Raw genomic sequence first — 23,552 nt, 5'->3', positions numbered from 1 at the left:
ATTTATTGTGGGGAATTATATATGTGCACAATACATTTCAATTTTTCTTGTCCTCTGCCCGTCTTACCTCCCCTCTCCTTCCAACTCTCCATTCCCTTTCCCTTTGCAAAAGCTCTATTTCTGTTTTTTCCCTTCAATTTTTTTCTTCCCCTCCCCTTTTCCTACCTTCCCTACTCTATTTTTTGTTCCCCATCCCATTTGAAAAAGATATCCCTACTTCCTATATCTATCTTTTATTTTTCTATTTTTAGGTCAAACACACAGACTTAAATACTGCATGGTTTCTCTTAAAATATATTTAATATATTCTCTGAAAATATATTTAAATCAGCCTCTTTAAAAAATAATTTGCTTGAATATGTTTATTTCTATTTAAGATTTTTAGAATAATCTAAAAGAGTCTAGACCTTAATAAATTCAAATTCAGATTTAAAGATACACAAAATAGTAAAAAAACTTTAATGTTAATTTTTAAATTTATGCCCTACCTCATGACTACCTGCTTACTAAGTACACATCCAATATCTAGCTTTAACTCTGTATTGTTTTTATTTAAAAGAGAAATAATTTCCTAAATATGTTTAAAGAGTAGCTCCACAATGCATGTTCCTATCAAACTCCTTCAGATAAACTAGAATGTTTTAGTGGAGATTAAATCAATGGTTATTTAATCATTTGACACTTAAAAATTAATTATAAAAGTCTTCAAGAAATTAAATATAAATCAGAGTTCTCTCTGTGACTATGTTGTCAGTGCTCAAAAAACTAGGGCACAGTGAAGTTCAAAATATAATAATGAAAGAAGGAAAGAGTATTTAATCCTAATAAGTATTACTTTTTAAAATAGAGTGCTAACCTTCTATTCAGTAGTTCAATTGGGATTCCAGTTTTATGAACTTTGCGGTTTCAAGATTGTCTTTCTAGTTTTCCACTTTTGAAAGCATACGACCTGATGAGGTCTTATACGATGGTCAGGCAAAGGAAGGCAATCTTGCCCCCAGAAGCAGAAAAGTATTCTGATCCTATGGACTGCCTGATTAGCATACTTTCTTCTGATGAATCCAAACTGCTTTGTCTTAAATGCAGGTGTTCAAAGAGATGTGATCACCCCTCTGTCACCTGCCTCCATTCTCTGACTGGCTGGAAATTCCTAAAGGCACTGGCTAGAGAGTTCCTCAAGGTTTGTTGGGTTGATATTACCAATGATCTTTCCAAACCAAGAAAGGACGCAGGGGATTTTTGTAATGGCTCTTCCGGACTTTTACCATTGAGCATATTTCTGCAAAACCAAGGGCTGGTGGGATTTCTGGAAATAATGACAGTAGGGAATGACTTATCGTTTTAGACAGTTTGTTATCATAGGGCCAATTTCATCTGTCACTCTCAAATTCTTGGTACTACAAGAGCGGCTCATTTAAGGCCATAATACAGCCTGGCCCTCTGAATTGCTTTACCAGGGGTTCTACAGTCCACCAAAGAGAAAGGGACATGACCTCAAGCAGCAAAAACCAGTGCAGAAGTGCCCGGCTTCTCTCTCCAGCCTCCTTACTGTGTTTTCAGGTCTTACTGTCAATTCCAGGCCAGCTCCCTATCACAATACACACATAGCCAAGAGTACCTATTGATTCCGATGACCTCTATAACCATAGGGGAGGGCACTCCAGAGCACTGCTCCACCAACTAGTGTCTTTTCACCTGGAACTCACTGTCTTCAATACATTAACTCTCTTTTGTGTCCATAAAATAATACCAAGAAAAACTGTGATCATTACTAACTATGCGGGACTTCTTGCTTCAAAAATAAATTTTGTGTTAATATAATGCTGAGGACCTGAACATATAAAGCTATAAAAGCCAAATAAAAAGACTTGTAGATCACATAGTTTATCTCTCCATTTAATCCTAAATGAAATTGATTTATCAGAGCTTACCACACATTTTAAATGATAAAATGTGTAATATATAGGCACTAATAAACATTTTTGTTTTTCTAATAAACATTTTTGGGGTTTTTTCACTGAGTTTATTGGTTCTTTTTCAGTATACAGTAGAGTTATATTTATCATTGGGACCTTGTGCCTTTACATGACAGATCTTGGTTATCACTTTTTCCCCTTACCCCTGCCCTCCCTTCAGCCCTCCTCCCTTCCCTACTTCCAAGGACTTTTTCTTTTTCAGCTTTAATTGAATTTATCGGTACATTTTAGGGATACAGTACAGTCACATTCATTGTTGGGATCTTGTACCTCTACATGACAGGTCTTGATTCTCATTTTTTCCCCTTACCTCTGCCCTCCCTTCCATTTTTTTCTTGTCATGTTTTTTCTTTTCCCTTATTTCCTTTCCCCCATCCTTCCCACTTCCCTTACACCTTTAGCCCTTTTCTTCCTATTTCACATCGTCAGTTATACAATTTGGATCTTATTGACACTTTCAGTTTTTCACACCAGAGAAACTATTTGGTATTTACATGTGTGACTTATCTAAATGAGTTTTCTTACTGCAAAATGGACAATGAGCACATACCAGAGCCAGAGCCAGAGGCAGTTACGTCATAAATCAGATCTTTAAGGGTTTTTCCAGCATTTACCAGGTTGCATTCAGAGAGCGGTTCCTCCACATTGTGCCTCTTTGGCCTGCGGTAGGTGCACTGTCGGCCTTGGCAGGCCCACACTGTGAGCATGGCAGCTACAGACAGGAGGCAGACAGGCACGGTGATGACAATGGTCAGCTCTAGGGATCCAAGTGTGGGAAGATCGGGTGAGGCTGCAGTCAAAAAGAGAAGGACAACCATGATCCAAGCCATCGTAATTATTTTAGAAACCAGAAAGGCAATCACCAGGATTTCACAACTAGAGTATCTAGCTACATAGTACGCCTTAATTCGTCAGCAAAGATGCTGAGATGCAATACACGAAGGTGGAGAAAGTTGAGAAGTCTAGAGCGAGGAATGTTTATGTTGGTAACGATGTGAGACAGAATTCGGATCATGAAAAAGCACAAGCATATAAAATACTTGTGTAAGCCTCAAAGTATTGAACACTTTTACTTATCTTCTCACTGCAGCCCATCCTCAGAGCACCACATTCATTCATTCACTCATTCATTCACGCCACGAATACTTATTGGGCTCTTGCAATGTGGAGCCCTATCCCAATGCTGGAGACGCAACGGTGAGAAGAGCCCGAATCCCGGTTTCGAGGACATATGTTCTCACACACGGCGAAGCGTGTTACAGACACGTAACACAAAGGTGAGGACTGTAAGGGCAACAAAGACGAAGGGCGAGTGGTGCTCGGAAGCCGCTTGAGGTTTACCTGTCACAGAAGGCTCTGTGGAGGCACAGAAACAAAGCAGCAACCACCGCATTGCTGTCGCGGTGATTCAGGGGAAAAGAAAACACACTAGTGAGGTCAAGGTTGTCCCTCTCACCTCTCCCAGGTCTGTGCCTGCAGGACATCCCGCCCATCGCCCACCACTCAGATCAGCACATGGGAGCCATCCCACTGCCAGCCAAGCTGCAGAGCTGAGTTGCACTCACCCAGAGAGGTACAAAAAGAGTAGAAAAACGCAGCTTCGGGGTTTATGGTGGAAGCACAAGAGCTGAGATGGAAAAGGCCCTTTGGAAATCAGAGGAAGGCTGGAAATTTGACCAGCCACACTGCGCCCAACTGGCCTCCAACGTAATTGAACGTTTCCCATCCCAGGACAGAGGGGCAACCTCAGTTAGCCACGCCCAGGGGAGCAGGACGGATGGGAAGCAGAGGCAGCTTGCAGAAGGAAGCAGAACAGGATCAGTGCCCATCCAGCTCTTCCACTCCCTGGCAGACAGGAGAGCAAGTTACTGCAGAGGGACCAGTTGCAGCGGACACTGCCAACCTCCTGGACTCACCTGCAGAGGACTGGAACTCAGCCCCATGCTGCTCCAGGTCAAAGTTTTTCCATTTGTGAATATAGCAGGGAAAGCATACTCATCAAATGGTAAATGCAGCGTAAACAGGACCTACTCAGCCATAAAGAAGGATAAATTTGAGAGGGTTCTCGTTTTGTATTTTTGCTTGTGTGGTTGCCCCCCCCTTATCTGGTAGATAGAAGGAATTTGTATATATGAAAAGGAGAATAAGAATTAATTAGAGCTTTAGGTGATAAAACTCTTGAAGACATAGGCAAGGACTTCTGTTCTGTTTTGTTTTGTTTTTTGATTTTTTGAGACAGGGTCTCACTATGTAGTTGAGACTGACTTGGAACTCACTATGCAGCCCAGGCTGGTCTTGAACTCACAGCAGCCCTCCTGCCTCAGCCTCCCAAGTGCTGGGATTACAGGCATGTGCTACCATGCCCGGCTGGCAAGGACTTTCTAAACAGAACCCGAATCACACAAGAAATAACACAATTAACAAAAGGAACTATAGCACATTAAAAAGCTTCTGCACAGCAAAGTGAACAACTGAGTAAAGAGATAACCTACAGAAATGAGAAAAAAATTTCTAGCTACTCTTCAGAGGACTAACATTTAGAATATATAAAGAAATTAAAGCCAGGCATGGTGATTTACACCTGTGATCCCAGCAGTTGGGAGGCTAAGGCAGGAGGATCACCATGAGTTTGAGGCCAGCTTGAAGTATGCAGTGAGTCCAAGCCTGGCCGGAACTACAAAGTGAGACCTTGTCTCAAAAAAAGAGAAAGAAAGAATTAGAATATTAAACCTCTCATCCAAAAATGGAAAATTGATGTAAACAGACACTTCTCAAAAGAAGTACAATGTGCCAACAAGTACAAGAAAAAATTTCAGCAACGTTGACCATTAGAGAAATGCAATTGAAAACAACACTGAAATTCCATCTTACTCCAGGTGGCTATTATCAAAAACAATTATTGACAAGGTTGTGGGGGAAAAGGAATCCTTCTACATTGTTCGTGAGAATGTAAACTAGTGCAACCACTGTGAAAGTCTTTATGTAGGTTCCTCAGAAAGTTGAAAACAGAAATTCTATTTGGTCCAGCTGTACCTCTTCTGAATATCTTCCTGAAAGAGGTAAAGTCATATTAAATTAATACACATATATATGTCCATGTTTATAGCAGCATAATATAATAGCTAAATTATGGAAGTGGTCCAGAGGCCCGTCAACAACAGGTGAATGAATAAAGAAATTTGGCATAAATATATATAAACTGAGTACTACTCAGCCATAAAGAAAAATGGGTTTGAGTCATTTATGTAGGAAAATGGGTGGATCTTGATAAATCAGACACAAGTTGAATATCACATGGTTTCTAATATCATATGAGAGATTCAAAATATAATTTAAAGAGCAAACTAAAAGAGAGATAGTATGAAACAGGAAGGTAGACTGTGTGGGGATGGAAAGGAGATCTGGGAAAGAGGGAGAAGGGAGGAAAAGAGAGTAAAATGATGAAGTATGAATATGTACAAATTCCCCAGCATGAATGTAATTAGTATGCATTACAAACATGTACTAGAAAAAGTAGCAACCACTTCAGGTCCCTAGGCAGGGACAAGCTCCCAGCAGAGCAAGCCAGGGTAGAGGGCCTAAGGGCTTTGGGGCAGGAACAGGATCCTCCTGTGCCCAAAGTGCACAGGAACCAAAGACACCAGGGAATAGGTCAAGGAGCCAAGAAAGGGAAACACCATGTGGAGGCTTGCAAGCAAAGAGAAGCGCTATGAATTTTATTTTGGGCAAAAATCACTGGGTTTTGAGCAATGACAGATATGATTAACATTTATTCTTAGTGTTGGAGTTTACATGGACAAAAGAAAAGCACGAATAACAACAGAGACCAATCAGGTAGGAGGCGATGGTCTTAGCTGTCAACCCCACCAGAAACAGCACTTTCTTCTTATTTCTCTTCACTCTGTAGACACCCTGTCCTACTGCATCTTAATTCCTGGGTCATCACATCACTGAGTACATCATACACTCATTTATTTATTATCTGATTTCCACCAAAGAGCATAAGCTCTATTCCATAATAGATGATCAGGAAATAATCCCCAAAGGCAGAATCACTAGTTTTGTTCCTAGCAAGTAAAGGATGAGACTTTTTAGCTTAGAAAAATAAATGAGATTTTGAAATCAAGTAAGAACAGGAATAAAATTGTAGTAAAAATTTTAAAACATTGTATATGATGCAATGTTTTACTTAAGTCTCATCTTCCACTTAAGAACTAGTTTTTATTTAGAAAAAAAAAAGTAATACATGAAAAACCTCTGATGACAGTTATTTCCTGTTTCTTGGAGTTATTTTGACACTTGAAACTGGTACATTGATTGTTTTCTTTCCAGTTACTGAAGAAACCTTCAACATCAATTTAATTTTATCTCCATGTCCTACCATCAGGAGTGCTGTGTGTTTTTTTAAATAAATCTTAAGAAGGAATTGATAGGATTGAGAATAGAAATGAGGAAACTTAGATTCTCAAACATGAAGGAGAAGAAAATGGGCTCTGGAGAAATAAAAGTACAGTTGTGAGCTGCCTCCCTCTTCCTCTGAATCTTGTGGAAATTTCTCCACCAACTCTCTGAAGTCCAGGAAAAGCGTTTGAGAACATGACTCTAACAACAGATAGTGAATTACTCCATGCTCAGGCTTCCTTCTTGTCATTGACAAAGCCATAGAGCTTTTTTTTTTTTAACTTACAATATGTCAAAAAAAATACAAAAGGAGAAGTCTCACCGTGATCCTAAAATGTTTTAATCTACCTACTATCAGTAAGCAAAATATTTAACACTGCTAAATAAACTTCGAAAACAAAACCCAAGGTCTTTTGCTCTGTCTTGTGTCTGACCAATCACCAACTTTCCTTCTGTAAAGTTTCAAGATTCTCTGGAATTATTAGAAGTTGTACGGGTGTATAGGAGGAGATCTTGGCCTTGAATGTTCTTCAACAGGTACCAATAGAGTCCACTGATGTCTTTCCCTTGAAAATCATTAAGCATGGTTCTTGAAACTGCTAAACTTTGCTGTTATAAAAGAATTTTACTGTCCATTACAAATGATCATTCAAACCCTTTCCATATTTCTACATCATCACAAAGGTATTAGCCTAGATCCTCTAAGATAGACACAAAATGTACTTAAACATCTGGATTCATTTTATTTTTAAAACATCTATCTAAACTTATTTTTAAAGATAAAATCCCACTATTGGATACATTTACATGGCTAAATTTTATTTTGATATGTTATTAGGAACTGCCAATATAAACATTAGCCTTAAAAAGCGTATTGATTGTCCTCATTTTAGTAAAGCTCTATTAAGCAGAGCTCAGATCATCACTATGGCAACTAATAAAGAGCCAAAAGGTCAGCAACCCTGAAAATAGAGTAATCTCCATAAAAGTGCTCTGCTCTAGTGATGGCTACTGCTCTCGGCCTGTTCATTACAGATGGGTGATGTTTCCACATTTGTGCACAAATTTACTCATATGAGTTAGTATGGAAAAAAAAGATTACTCAGCTAGAAAAAGGTTAGCAACATCATCCAGAATGAACTCCTTAAACACTGAGCAATTTTAAAAGCAAACATTTGTAAAACAACGCTTTAAACCAAATGTTGATTGTAATTTTTATAGGAGAGAAATTTTTAAAATATAGTCTACACACTACACACCACATGAATCAAGGTAGAAAACCATAGTGTAGCTAGGGACATAATTGTAATAATAGTTATCTTAATGAACAAAATTTTTTTTCTCTACACAATTTTTTTGCCATACCACCCTGAACACACCTGATCACGTCTGAACTTAATTTTCTAAGCCAGGATGGCATGTTTGATCACAAAATTCTTATTATTTGATAATTTCTAATATGGGGGTTTTCTTTGCCCTCTGAGATGCAGTCTCCATGAAATAGGCAGCCCTGTGAGGGGATAAGATGTTAAATCCAAAAATGGAGGTCTAGGGAGTGAGCTATTGCTAATTTAAATTATTTCACTCCCTAACCAATTAAATAGAATAGGATGGGGAAATGAGAGAAAAGGAGAGAAAGGCATTAGCAGATGTGTGACAGTCTCGCTAACAAACATGTCCCCACGTATAAGCTCCAGAATACATTGAGTCAAGTAACAAAAGGAAGAAACTACAGTCGTCCCTTGGTGGGACATGGTGGATGGTCACAAAATTTATAGATGCTGAAGTCCCTTATAATATAATGGTATAGTATTTGTATATGACCTTCACTTGACCTTCCATAGACTTTAATTCACCCCTAGATTACTTAAATGCTTAATATAATGTAAATGTGGTGTAGTATTTGTATTATTTAGGGAATTGTGGTAAGGGGAAAAAGTCTATATTGGTGTAATATAAGTGCAACTTTTCCTGAACACTGTATTTTCACTATGGCTGATTGAATTCATAGCTCATGGACTTTGAAGGCTGGTTAGCAAAGTAGAGGGAATGAAAGAAGGAAGGGAAAGAGGGAGGGAGGAAGTGAAAGGAAGGAAGGAAAGAAAGAAAGAAAGAAAGAAAGAAAGAAAGAAAGAAAGAAAGAAAGAAAAAGAAAGAAAGAAAGAAAGAAAGAAAGAAAGAAAGAAAGAAAGAAAGAAAGAAAGAAAGAAAGAAAGAAAGGGGAAAAGAAAGAAAGAGAGAGAGAGTTTTCATCGTGGATTCTGCAACACTCCCTAGAGACCTGAGTGAATCTGGGGGTGGTGAAAGTCGATGGTGGTGGCCACTACCTAGGGGAAGTCCAGACCTAGTGTAGGTGCCACTTCTTCTTACTGGAAAGTTGAATGTCCCCAGTACCTCCTCAGCATTTTATTTTGTGGTTTAGAAAAGCAATCTCTAGAGGTACAAGATTCCAACAATGAATGTAACTGTACTTATCCCTAAAATGTACCAATAAACTCAATTAAAGCGGAGAAGAAAACATTGAGAAAATGTGAGCATAACGTTCACATTTCCTCCTCTCTTTCTTTATCAAAGGTACAAAGAAGTTGATGTTTCTAAGATTAATATGACCTCAATTTAATTCATGTTTCTCCTCCCATATACTCTTAGGAAAAGATGGCTTCAAATAATTCATATTTGTCATTGACTTGAAAAATCACTTCCTGTAAGAGCTACATTCAGGGGCTGGGGTATGGCTCTATGGTGGACTACTTCACCAGCATGTGCCAAAGCCCTGGGTACAATCCCAGCACTACAAAAAAAAAAAAAAATCAGTTTACAAACACATTTCTCCAGCATATTTGTTTATTTGTTTTTTGTTTTCAGTATCAGGGATCCAACTCAGGACCTTGAGCTTTGGAGGCAGGTACAGTGCCACTGAGCCTGCTCAGTGATTTTTTAATGCCAAATATTTACTAATTAAAAACTAAGGCATTAAAATGGAGCAATTATAGAAAATCTTTGAGAATAGAGGAACTAAAGAGATATATACTGGCTAGACAGCCACAGCTGTTTAAAGACAAATTTAGATAAATAAAACAGAAGTCTCCACCCAAAGTACATTTTGTGACGCTTTTCAAGGTGCTTCTTTTGTAAAAGTTATCATTTCAAGCAGTTAAAAAATTTGAATGGGCCCAAAACGTCCCTAAAGAGACCATTTAGCACTAGCAAATGCCACTTTTCCTCCTTTCATTAAAACATTTCCCTAAGTTAAAAGATACCCTTTTGCAAGGTTGAGTCCATGAATATATAAATACCAAGTCTTCACCTGCTTTCTAACTGTTCCATTTTACTCCTCAAAAGGTAGTGTTTTTCCCTAGCTTGTGGCTTTGAAATGTTCTCAAGTAATAAATCAACCTCAGATGAATAGTTAAAGATGCTTTCTGATTGGTCTGCTCCTGTTCTGACACCCAGAGCAATGCCACCATGGTCAACTGCATGACAAGGGGATGTCCTGTCCATTCAATTTCCCCACAAACCTATGACACAGGCTTATGACTTCAGGCAAAGGGCATTTGTTTACTTTGCAGTTCCCATTATGAAAAGTAGGAACAATACATACTTCTGAAACGTGGAAGCACGTTCATCACTGTTAAGACACTGAAAGCTACCTCATGAATTAGTTCAACAGAAATAACTCCTTTTGTCAAAAAAAACAAAAAACAAAAAACAGTGTTCCATGCTGAGTGCTGAGTGGTCTTCCAAACCTTCATGATGAGCCTCCCTTCACTTGCCCCTTCAAGGCAGCCTTAAATGTGGGTACCATTGTTTCAAATACTTGCTTGCAAGTTTTTAATCGGCTTCGTATTGCTTTCCTAAATTGGTTCAAAGACTGGATCCAAATGGATGGCTTTGTACCGTATTTACTGAGAACGACTCTCTGGGTGAATGCCAGAGAAGTGGGACACAGTCCGCATCTTTGTGGAGTTTAAGATCTAAGTAATACATGACTCATCCCGAGAACATTTTCAAAGCAACTTCACAAGTAAAAATATGCATGGTTTCTCTTATATGAGAAGCCCAACATATGAATAAGGAGAAAAATAAAGGGGAGAAAATAAGAAGTAGGGAGATCTTTTGCAAATGTGAAGCAGAAGAAGAGATGGAAGGGTGGGAGAAAAGGAAGGGGAAAAGATTTTTAAAAGAAAGAGATTTGAGATTTGAAAAGAATGGAAATAGAGCCTTTTCAAATGGGAAGGAGATTAAGAGCTAGAAGAAGCAGCGAGGGATAAAAGGAAAAGAGGATAAAAAAATTAAGATTAAACGTCCCATGATAAATGTAACCATTATGTTCTGCAAACACGTACTAATAGTATATAATTTAAATAATTTAAAGTAAAAAATATGGAGAAAATATGGAAAGGGGAAAAACAGGAAAAGGATCATATGAGATATTCAGGTTCTGATGATCTAGTCCAATATAAGAGAAGATGTAGCTGCACTTGACCAGAATGTGAAGTTGAAGGGTCTAGGAGCTAGTCATGAGCACTGGTTTAATCCGACACACCCATGTAATTTGTACTCAGTGAGTGTAGGCGGACAACAGCCCACTCTCCTACCTCCTGCTTGTCGTAGCCTACCACTCTTCACACTGACCACTGTAAGATTCGCCAAGAACAATCCAGTTACAAATTCATTTGGTGAGATCTCTCCTACATGCTCCACGACAGGGGTCAGCAGTGGTTTTCTCCTGCACAGCACACTGAAAATAACCACATCAAAAGTGTTGGGCTCAACATGAACCATGCATGAGAAACAAGGGCAGAAGAAGACTTTCTAAGATAGGGAGGGATTCCACTGATCCATAGCAGGGGCAGGAATAACAGGACATTCAATCGGATGTGCTAGTGATGGGTCATTCCACTCTGTGGTGCTCAGTGTGCAAGCAGTTATTTGCACACACTGTCTTCATCTGCCTTGATGTCATAACTTTACAGCATGCGGGATGAATCACACATAAAGGTATTTCTTGGACAGTTTCACTTTGTGCTGTTGGTTTTCTCTGAATATATGAGAAACACCTAAAGGCTATAAATATTTCAACCTTTAGAACCTGAATTTAAGAATGATGTATTTATGTGAGGATGTTTTGTTTTGTTTTGTTTTTTGGAAACAGGGTCTCACTATGTAGTCAAGCTGCCTTGAATTCACTATGTGCTCCAGCTGGCCTAAAAGCATGGCCATCCTCCTGCCTCAGCCTCCCTACTGCTGGGATTACAGTGCCGCACCACCATGCCCAGCATGGTGTTCACGTTTCATAGACATAAGAATATTGGATTGAAGAATAGAATCATTCAGGAAGAGGTGAAATTAATAAAATGTTCCACAATCAGTCTTCTTTAATTTCAGAGCAGTTGAAATTACAGGCATTTTATCTCTGTCCTCAAAACACATTATTCTCAAATGATATATGTTTGTAAATAAATTAGGTGGTGATAATTTGAGGAATATTGAGGTTTTCCCCTTAAATCAGACCCTTTGTGTGTGGGCAAAATGGAAGCTCCTTGAGAGTAGTGCTCACATCTCATACCTCTGTCTCCCCAGCTCATAGCCAAGAACCTTGTACAGTGAAAGTACTTGAAATAGCGATGACGAGGAAAAAGTCACGCTTCTCTGTCCTACAGCCTATGCCTCTGTGACTTCTCCCACAGCTAATATATTCACACAAGGCAGCTGCTCACCTGTAAAAGACTGATGTGTTGCAATCACACTTTGACCTACCTCGGTGTCCTGCACAGTATAATTATGCAAACATATCTGAGCAAAAACATAATAGTATTCACATGACAGAGAGTAGAACCTTACATAAGGTAGAATCATTCATTTAGAATTAGTTATACATTTTATTTTCAATTTCCTAATGTATCCCTATAAAATATTTCATAATTTGAATCAGTGTACTTATTTCTGAAGACAAGAAATGCTTTCCATATTAATTTCCCATTTAAACAATGTGAGTTTGATTGCTTTGTAAGCTTAGATTTCAAAGAATTTTGAAAAAAATGATAGCATCTTCTTTCACTTTGTGGGGTAAGAAGCCTGTCTGGCACACCTGCCAGGTGTGCACTGAATCTCAGACTGCCAGCTACCAATGGATGTGTTCATGTGATGGCAGAGCAATTCCACAAGGGGTCCCATGAGTATCTCTCAGCATGCACGTGTCACCTCGTCCCGACGACCGCTGTAAGTGTGTGTCTCAAGTAGAAAAGCAGAAGAATGTTGAAAAACAATGGATTTTTTTAAAGGAATGAAGACAGTAAGACTCAAACTCCCAAAAGAATAACACCCACTTCCTGAGTCTGCAGTTTTTAAAAATTATATCATGGCTTGAAATGACTGATTTTTGATAAATTTCACTCCATTTTGGCAGGTTATCTTCCTGAGATGGAAACCCCTGATTCTATTTAAACTCTCATTTCGACAATCAACTTGCATTAGACATTACTATGCATTGTATACCTAACATAATTGATATAAATAATCAACCTTCACTTTTTTCCCATACTCAATTGGGAGCAGATCAAGAAAGCAATGATTGTACTAAAAATCAACATTCTAACATTGTGTCTGTATTCTTTTTACTAAAGCTAATGAGTTAAATTAATAAAAGTATAGTAGTGTTATTAAAATAGTGTATTGAAATCTGGAAGAAAAAAATCAGAAATTATTGCTATACTTAGACTTTCAAGTGTGTGTTTTGATAGCAAAATGGAAACAAAGATATCTGAAAACTTAAAGATTTTTTTGAATAGTCTATTTCCATTTTAAGGGTTGTAATTAGCATAAATATTTAAAATATAAGGACCAGGCTCAGTGAGGCCATCACTTGCCTCACAAGCATAAGGTCCTGAGTTCTATCCCCAATACAATTTTTTTATTAAAGATTGCAAACATACATGATAATAAGAAATGAAGATACTAAATAAAAATTTCAAATATACATATATATGACAGCAAAAAAAGGATATGAAATAAAAATTTATGTAACAGACTAATAATCGAAATACATTATTAGTTGACATGATCTTCAAACATTATGTTCTTTCTCATTTTCTTATAATATTTTTCAAATAATGTAATTACAAATAAAACAATTATATTATAGTTGAGAAACTGTCCTCAAAATTTTATGATTTATAAACTCCTTGGTTTTATTAATTGTTAAATATCATGTTTATTGATTGTACCACTTACTTCTAACAAAACTTCCCACAGGAAAAAAATATACTTATATTTGAAATACAAAAGCAACTAACAAAATTCACATTTTTAAGATCAGATTTTTCTGTTGCTATTTTATTACCCAGTACAAATTTTAAAAATAGATTCTATAGCCTAGGCCAGTGATGGCAAACCTTTTAGAACTTTCAATGATACAAACAGCCCAGTGAAGCATGCACATAGTAGATTCATCACCACTTGCGTAGGCTGTCAGGCCCATTGCTAAATGCATTTATAGACAGTTTTAGAATGCTTTGGATATTATTTCATATGTCAGCTATTTCTCTATGCATGTCTGTGTTATCACCTAGAATTACCAAAAATTACTTATTATAAACAACAGTGGAACCCAGCCATAAAAGAAGCAACAAAATATGTTTCCTTCGCATACAAAGACTTTTTTTCTGTGTTTGTATAGTGTAAGAATTAAAACCAGGACCTTTGCACTGAGCTTCATCCCCAGCCCTTTTATTTTTATTTTGAGACAAGGTCTTGCTAATCACCAAGTAGCCCAGGCTAGGTTCAAATTTGTGATCCTCCTGCCTCAGCCCCCACCCCCCAGAGTATAGACATATATTTTTGTGTGTTTATTTGTTTGGGGTTTTTTAACTTTTTTTTTTTTTTTTTTTTTTTTTTTTTTCTTGATTTTGGGAGGTTTTTTTGAGACAGGGTCTCACTATGTAATTGAGACTGACCTAGAACTCACTATGTAGCCCAGGCTGGTCTGAACCTCACAGATATCCTCCTTCCTCAGCCCGTCAAGTGCTGGGATTACAGGCCTGCACCACCACACCTGGCCAAGACATATATTTTTATCAGTAAGGATGAAAAGCAAAATATAAAATTATGTTACACAGAACAACTCAACTGTATTAAAAGATCCTAAACTAGTGACAATGGGAACTCTCGAACAGTGGATATAAAGCTCCACACATATTAAGTGAATGAAATGAATAGGAAAAGCCAATGGCTGTCCAATAAGGAAAAGTTAGTCACCGTGCAGCTTCAGCCCCTGAGAGCTTGAGGGAGACCTCAGGAAGGCCAAATCTGATTTTCAAGACAAGCCAGGAATCCTGGCTTTTATGTTGGGACTTGGTCCTAGTACGTTCAGCTGCTATAACAAAATACCGCAAGTTGGGTAACTTATGAGCAATATAAATGTATTCATCGTAGTCCTGGCTGGAAAGTCCAAGGTCAAGTGTCAGCAACCTTCACGCTTGGTGAGGGCCCACTTCCGTGTTCCTAAGTGGCCCCTTATCACCTGGTATTAGTAGTGGTACAGGAAGCTCCACGTAAGGGCATCAGTCCTGTTCATGAGGACTCCACCCTAACTACTTCCCCCACGGCTCTACCTCCAACTTTATCAACTCCGGCTGAGGATTTCAGCAGAAGAATTTCAGTGGGACACAAATATTTAGACCATAGCTGACTCTTAATTTTTCAACTTTAATTCATTTCTATTTTCCAGAAACTGTACAGATCACATGAAACCTGTCTGTAAGCCAGATATAACCCACAGTCAGACTGAATGCTGGGTGAGTTGCTTTGCTGTGTTTGTGTCAATTAAGATTAGATTGGATTATAGATAATGAAGGAAATCAAATACAAATTTCTTATCCTCTCCTATGTAAAAGACTTTGGCAAATGGGTTCTTCAATCAGCAGGGTGTCTCTATGAAGTGCTCAGAACAGGATCCCCTGCCACCAACCCTACAGTATAGCAGAAATCCTCATGATCCAGGGCAGCTGCTGAAACTCCAGCCATTATATCCAGACAGCACAGAAGAGGATGGTATAGTAAAATGCCAATTCTGTTTCATGAACTTTCTCAGAAGCTCTCCAAATCACCACTGCTCACCTTATTAGCAGAACTGAGTCAGATGACCACGCTTAACTGCAAGAACAGCTGTAAATGCTGTGTTAGGTAGAAGGTCAAAAGACTGACCAAAAGTCTAAATTCTACAAAAAAGTCACTGAAAGAAAACATCTGTCTTTGAAATATTTATTGGGAAGTAATTTATTTTAACCTGGAGTCCAATAGATTTTCATAAAAGAAAGAAAAAAGCCAAACAGTATAGGAATTTACAAAGAAAAAGTTAAATTATGTCCTCTATGAGTTCTCTCCAGCCCCAACCCCAGATGTCAATAGAATGTGTAACCTTCCACAAAGTCACTGATAAGCCACCATAACACTAAAACTTGATGTTTGTCTTTTGTTGTGCAATGTAATGAATATACAGAAAAGTGAACACAATATGTAGATAGAATATAACACACACCATCATACCTGGGCACTCAACCACTTTGAAACTCATCCAACTTGGTTCTCAACTCATTTGGACATGAAAATATTGTCCAGATACCCATCATCTCTCAGCTCACAAACTTTAGAGCAAGAACCTGTCAGTGTCAATTGCCTGATGACTCGCTACTCTTTCCAACCCAAGCAATTGGTTCAGTACTCACCACTTTGTACTTGTACACCTCCTGGAACTGATTAATGACGATCACCAGGTACTGCTGTAATTACTCACTCCCATGGATAACCCACTCTTCCCTGAACCCCTACTCTGAAAGATCCCTACACTATCATAAACTTCTCCTTCCCACAGGGCAGTATGGTAGCATTCCAGGGAAACCAGTGTCCTCATCTGAGGTGTAATTATTTCCTTTCTTTAGCAAAAAGTGCTTTCATCATTCTTTTTTATCATTTTGTCACCAACCTGAGTAAATCTGAACTATGGTTCCCAGAATCGCATTTCCTCTTTGGGTTCCAGGTCAAATTTCCAATATTTGCAGACCTGAGTGATCATGATACAATTTTCTCTTTTTTTTTTCCAACTGTCTTTGTTGGGTTTTGATATCAATGTTATACATATGTGAGATGTGAGTATTTTGTACTGTATGCTCTGGAAGAATTTACGTAAGAATTATCTGTCCCTGGAAATTTAGCAGAATTTTCTGAAAGATCCTCTTGGGCTCTGAAATATTCTTAAAGGAAATGTTTTTGTACTGCTCATTTAGGACCACTAGCTCAAATTCTTTAATTTAGACTGTTTGGGTTTAATAAATTATAATTTTCTAAAAATATAACAATAACCAGAATAGTATTACATTAAAATCTCTCTCTGAGATTATGGGCTTCTCTATTTCTCCTTCTAGAATTGTTCTTCTGTATGCTCTTTATTTTTAATCTCTCCTCATAACTATACATACATCTGAAGTTTGTCTTGGTGCTGGAGATGGACCGCAGTGCTTCATGCATGCTGAGTATGTGCTCTACCACCAAGCCAAAATCAGGCCCTTCAAAATCAAGCACAATTTTCTTCACTCAAAAGTTTATTTTGCCTTCTATTAATATAAGTAAACCAAAATGTTTGTTTGATGCATGTTATAATGAATTTTTTTCCATCACAATAGTTTTAGTATTTCTTTTCTTTTTTGTTTTGTTTAATTTCAATATTTCTATAACTTTGTCTCAGAAATGTGTGTGTGTGTGTGTGTGTGTGTGTGTGTGTGTGTGTGTTTCTGAGAAAATGTGAGATCAATCCCAGGACCTTCACAACAACCTTCAATCCCAGTCCTCCAGCATTTTTATTTTTTGTTCTGGGACAGGGTTTCACAAACAGGGTTTGAACTTGCAAACCATCTGCCTCAGCCTCCCGCAGAGTTGAGATTATAGCAGGTACCATCAAATCTGGCTGAATTTCTCTGTGCTTAACTGTTTGGTATTCAGTGAATTTCTGAGGTTTGTAAACTGGTGTCCTTCATAAATTTCGGAAGATTCTGAGATCTGTACATATTACTTTTGCCCATTTTTTCCTTCCCTTTCTTTTGCACCACTGTGTAGGAGCATATGCTAGATCTTCCATTTTCCTCTATTTTGTCATTCTTTCTTCATATTTACATACTTCCTTATTTGCATACATTGCTACATATTTACATACATAAAATAATTTTTCTGGCTGTATTTCAGATCTTCAATTCTCTCTTCAATTGTTGTTACACTAATTGTTGTTAAACCTATTCCTTCAGTTTTTAATTTTAGTTATTGTATTTTTAATTATAAAAAGTTTTAGCTTGTTATTGTTCAGATCTGCTAGATCAACTTGGTATGATTTCTTACACTCTAAAAATATTTTCAAACTTGCCTTTTGTTCCTTTAAACTTGGAAAATCATTTATCCTATAATTATTGTCTGGTAATTGCTACCATTTGCTGCTGACATGTGTGCTTTGCTGACTCCCTCATGCTGTCTTGCATACCCGTGTGCTCAGTTATGCTGCACTGGGTCGTGGTCATGTGGGTGGCAGCACGTTTATCATGCCTCTTTGAGGCCCAATATTAAAGGATCTTCCTCCAGAGTGGACTTTCTTCTCACAGGGAGCTGAGATCCCAATAGGAAGACCTTAAATTAAAGGAAGTGTTTGTCTGGAGGACCCTGTACCCTTGGGCGGTGGAACTCCACCCTGAAGTCTGCATGGCACTCAAATACCCACAGTTTCTCAGGAACAAGCTATTATTTGTTGGTTGGTTTATTTGTTTTCCTGCTCTGCTTAATAATAAACCAAGCCCTCCTAGTTTAGAAAGAGTGGAGTTTATAACTGCTTTAAACTTGCAACAAGGAATAATGTTTTTGATATCTCAGCTACACATAAGGGTTTTCTACTAGATCAACTATCTTGGACAAAGCTTGTTTCTTGACTTTTGTATTTCTTGAAACTTAAGGTCCTTAAACAATGACAACAACAACAACAACAAAAAACAATACTTGCTTCATTAGTAAAAGTAGATCCCATCAAGAAAAACTACAAGACAAAAGACATCAGGAAGTTAGTAATGCCACAAGCTATCAGGAGGCTCACTAACTGACAAACAGGAAGCCTGGAAGTAGGCTGCTGACATTGTCCCGTCTCTTTATTAAGAAGACATTAAACCAGGCTACTTCCAGATTTCTTATCATGTGAGTCAGTGAGTTCTCTTATTTAAGGCATCGTTATCTAATTTTCTAGTACTTTTATTTGGAAATATTTCGATGGACACATCATTTTTTAACTTCTGTCAGTGGAGTGAGTTGGAAAATGATAGGTTATTTTAATTTACATCTCTTTGGGTACTACTGAAATTTAAATGTTTTAACCACTTTGGATTTTCTCCTCTGTAAAGTTTTTGTTGGTGCCCTTTGCTCATTTTTTCATTTAGCACCTCCCTCTCTCTTTCACCTCCTCGAATCCTCCTTTTGTCTCTCTCTCTCCCTCCCTCTCTCTCTCTCTCTCTCTCTCTCTCTCACACACACACACACACACACACACACTCTCCATCTTTTAAACAGATATTTTTTCAGTAATATATTCTACAAATCCAACATTTATTTATCATTTGGTCTTATTTATGTTCTCTTCTGTAATTCATTTTTATTTTAGTTTTCATAGAGTCAATTATATCTCTTTTCCTTTTATAGCAGCTGAGTTTCCTGTCTTACTTAAGAACAGCTTTCATACTATGAAGCCCTGAAAATCTTTTTTCTTCTAAATTTTCCTCTGACATTTAAATTGTTTTATATGTCACAATTAGATATTTAACCAAGCTGTAATTTATTTTTGTATATGGTATGACACTGTGGTACAACCCTGTTTTCTTCCAGATGGATAGATAATTATGCCAGTATCATTTCCAAAATAAACCATCCCTACATTTCCATTTTTGCCAAGTTGCACTATAGAGGTCCACAGAAACCCTTTTTGGTGCAGTATACATGAAAATGTTAAATGAAATATAAATGAAAAAAAAGCTTTCTATTTTATGATTAGGCTGGGAGAAGAACAATTACTTAGCAGCCAAAACTACAGTGTAAATCCACAGAGGCATCCAAGGACCGGCAATACCATTTACCTGTAGGTGTGTGCCGGTTCTTGCTGGCTAACTGCTTGGTTTCCAAAGTCAGGAGATAAAATATGGCTCCTGAAACAGTAAAAAGTCAGAAAAGAGTTCCTTACATAATCCAGTCAACTGTGGATGAATGATATTACCTTGAAAATGAAAAAAAGCAAAACAAAAAATATTTTTGCAGAGAGAGACAGGATACATACCTCTCTGTGTCAAACTGGGTATTGGGTAGAGAAGAAAAATCATTTCTCTCTAAAAGTTCCTCATTGGGAGTGTGTACCCCTACATCAGGATTACAGTTAAAATTCAGCCTATATGCTTGCCCAAAAGACCTAATCAAAACATTGGACAGATCTGGGTTGACAATGAGCCCAATCACCTGGCAAAAACTAATGTAAATCTTTTCTGAAGGAACAAATTGTTAATTGCATGCTTCAAATCTCTTCCATTCAAAGTTCCCAGAAATGAGAACTTACAAAATCTCAAAACACACAAGAAACCAATATAAATATGAGTCAGCAGAAGCAAAAATCAGCAGAATTAGACCCACAGAATCTACAGATATTGAACTTATGAAAGAATCAAAGATTAGAAAATAAGGAGAAAGAGTTCAAGAGATATAGAAAGAGAAAGCCCAATTTATACCAAATAGGTAAAGGAATTGTTAGAAGTACAGAGAGGAATGGATTACAGGACTCCCAGACAGAAAACATTTTAAGAACAAACACCAAAACTTCCATGAGTATGGAAATCTCTCACCTAGTGTTTATTTATTCCCCTGGGATCTCTACCTCAGGACATACTAATTGTGCCAGTAACACTTTTCTTTTTGAAATGGAAATATTCTCAGAAGGTAAAGGTTACATCATTTACTTCTGAAGATGAGTCTCTCCCAGCAAAATAGCTTCTCTCTTTATCTCAGAGGCTCAGAGTAGACAACCTTGCACTCACTGTGACCATTTGGAAACCTAATAAAAATCTGGGAGAAACTGATCAAAGCATACTACAGTCTGTGTGAGAATAACAGCACACAGGAAGCAGGGCAAACAATACTGAAATTGAACAAAGTTCTCATCTGGTCTAAAAATAAATAATAGGAAGAAATAGGGTAAGCTCTATAAAATATTTGTGCTTCCGTTCTTTATCTGATTTGTATGTAGTCGATATTTAATTTTAAAATATCCAATACTACACTTGTTCTATGATAATAATAACATATTTATTGTTTGTAAAAATATGAACTCTGAGTACTAGTTCAGTAAATTGCAGATTTGGGAAATGTTTGTTGTCTTCTGAGTTTAATACAAAAAAAACAGTATTCATGAGAACCAGTTGAGGTTAGACGATCACTTCTCCAATGGCATCAAAGATATACATTTCAATAAGGCTTTGAGAAAAAGGTCAAGTTTTATAATATTATATTTCTAACAAACATAAAATAACTTCTTTCAATGTAAACAATTAGCTCCTAAAAATTGAACCCAGTGTAATACCAAATAAAGAGGTATTTTTAAAGGGCAAATGATTGAATTTAATGTGATTCAAATTAAATTTTCCCTGGCAATGATTGGAATTCATTTGATTTCAATCCATTTTAATATTCAAAATAAAGAGCTAGGAAGGTTTTACAAAGGCCACTTAAAAAGAAAACATAGAATTTTAAGAAATTTTTTATACTAGTGAATTAAAATAATACATGACCTTGCTCTGTTTGAAAACACTACATTTTAGATATCAATTAGTGCTTCTTAAAATGCAAACAAACCTACTAGGAAGACCTGACCTGCATTTATATTTAATGAAACAGCAAATATCAAAGTACTTTACATGTTTTAAGGGTGAGTATGCCTGGTAAAATTCTTGTTTCAGTTTTTTGTGCATGTGGTGGAATTATATAAAATGCATTTCTTACTGTTTGCCACAATAGAAACCTGTATGAAAGCTACTAAGGCTTTAGGAATTAGCGTCATACACTTAAAAGGATTTTCAGCAGGGCAAGAGTAAGTACCAGCTGTTCTCCAATTACTGAGTTACTTACTAGCGTACCACAGCAAGGGGACGGGGCTAAAGAAGAACCCGCTGTGTTCAAGGTAGAAATTCTGTCACAAAGAAACAAAACCAATGCCTCATCATTACAAACAGGATCTAAGCACTGAAGAGGGCCAGGTGAAACGTGCCAAGATGGAGTTTCTGAACCTGATTAAATCCACTATCCAGAATTGTCCTTCCTGCCCCAGTGCAGGATGAGGGATGAAAGAGACAGAGAGCCAAGGATACACTGGACTTTCAGCTGGAGCATCCAAGGGAAGTCCCGCATTATAGCCACCTTCTTCTGGTCACCGCATGATCTTCTTCTACTGTTCTGCCCCTGAATGCCACACCAACTAACAAGTACTGCAGAACTGTTACTACCTACTACTCAAAGTGCTTTCCTGTATTTGTGTGTGTGTGTGTGTGTGTGTGTGTGTGCGCGCAGATTACATTTATACTCAAAGTTTTCCTGTATTTGTGTGTGTGTGTGTGTGTGTGTGTGTGTGCGCGCAGATTACATTTACAAATCCCTTCTAGGAAGAGCAGGGGATAGCAAATACACTTACAGATGACAGCAGAGTGGTTGGCCAGGGTTGTGTGGGTGCTAAGCTTGGAAGTTCTCATCTCTTCTCCAAACATCTGCTGCTCCAAATACAGCTAATAATAATGTAATGCTACCTCACAGAGAGAATAATCCCACACAAGATAACTGCACGTATCACATCATCTCTTTTTCAATTTAATATCCACTTTTAATGTCACTATACGATGACATTAAAAGAAAAAGTTCTTAGTTTAAGTAAAGAAATATGAATTCAGTAAAATCATGTAGCATTTCATCCATTAATCCATGGCTAGGCAATATATATCGGCCCTGTTGTAATGTTTAAAACTCAATTATTATGGCTTGGATCAAGAATGTCTCCCACAAGGGTCATGTGTTCAGAGGTAGAGCTTCAGGAAGGAGCCTAGGTGGTGGGAGCAGCCTGTTCAACTGTGGATTCATCTATGAATGCTGAGTTCCCATCTGACTGTGCCATGTGAAGTGAGGCCTTACTGGAAGTGAGTCACTGGGGGGTGTGACAGGAAAGGGATATTCTCGGCACCAGTATCTCTTCCCTCCCCTCCCCTCCCCTCCTCTCCCTCTCCCTCTCCCTCTCTTTCTCCCTGGCTGGCATGAGATAAGCAACTTTCCTCTGCCATGCCTTTGCCATGCCAAGCCTTGCACCCAGCCAACCATGGGCTAAAACTGTGAGTCAAGAATAAACTTCCTGTCCTGTAAATGGCCTGTGTCGGGTATTTTCGTGCCAGCAACAGAAAATCTGACTACTACACTAATTAATGTAATCCATTATATTGAGAAGAAACATTATATTGTAACCTTAGTAAATTTATAAAAATGCTTGAAAAAGATTCATTTCATCAAGATGTTTTTTAAATCTCACCAAATTAAAAATAAAAGCAAATTTCTTCAATTGATAATGGGTATCTACAGCCTAGAGTTAACACCACATGTAAAAGGAAGAGACAGAATACTGTCTTCTTAAGACTAGGAAAAACACAAGAATCAACTTCCACATGTATTGGTTACATATGGGAGCTACCAGCCAGTGCAAAAAGACAGGAAAAAGAAACAAAGTGTACATGGATCAGAATATACATAAAAAATCATCTGGATTCACATATAGGATCTTTGTATATGTAGAAAGCTCTACAGAATATTTTAAAAACTATTAAAACTAATGCCATTTTCTCAGTCTTGTAGGATATAAGATCAATATATAAAATTAATTTTTTCATATAATTGCAATTTAACATTTAGAAATTAGAATATTAAAAATGCCATTCGTGACTGCTTCCCAAAGCACAATAAATTCAATGAACTATGTATAAAATCAATTCTTTGATTACTACAAAACACCACTAAAAGTAACTGAAAAAGAACTAAATAGATGGAGAAACGTATTATATTTAAGTATCAAAAGATCCAACATTGTTA

At 37.4% G+C, this 23,552-nt stretch overlaps 1 protein-coding gene across 1 annotated transcript in view; it reads right to left on the bottom strand.

Moving 5' to 3' along the window:
• Acvr1c (activin A receptor type 1C) overlaps positions 1-23,552 on the bottom strand; it is an 82,212-nt gene that overhangs the window by 26,208 nt on the left and 32,452 nt on the right. Inside the window, exon 3 of the mRNA XM_010606777.2 lies at positions 2,527-2,766. Coding sequence (XP_010605079.1) covers positions 2,527-2,766 — 240 coding nt within the window. The remainder of the gene's footprint in view (positions 1-2,526; positions 2,767-23,552) is intronic.

The sequence above is a fragment of the Fukomys damarensis genome, unplaced genomic scaffold (genome assembly GCF_012274545.1).
Source record: "Fukomys damarensis isolate Sample0158 unplaced genomic scaffold, DMR_v1.0_HiC HiC_scaffold_26, whole genome shotgun sequence".
NCBI classification, from domain to species: domain Eukaryota; kingdom Metazoa; phylum Chordata; class Mammalia; order Rodentia; family Bathyergidae; genus Fukomys; species Fukomys damarensis.
Note: the sequence above shows the minus strand (reverse complement) of the source record. Positions and strands in the feature narration are given on the sequence as shown.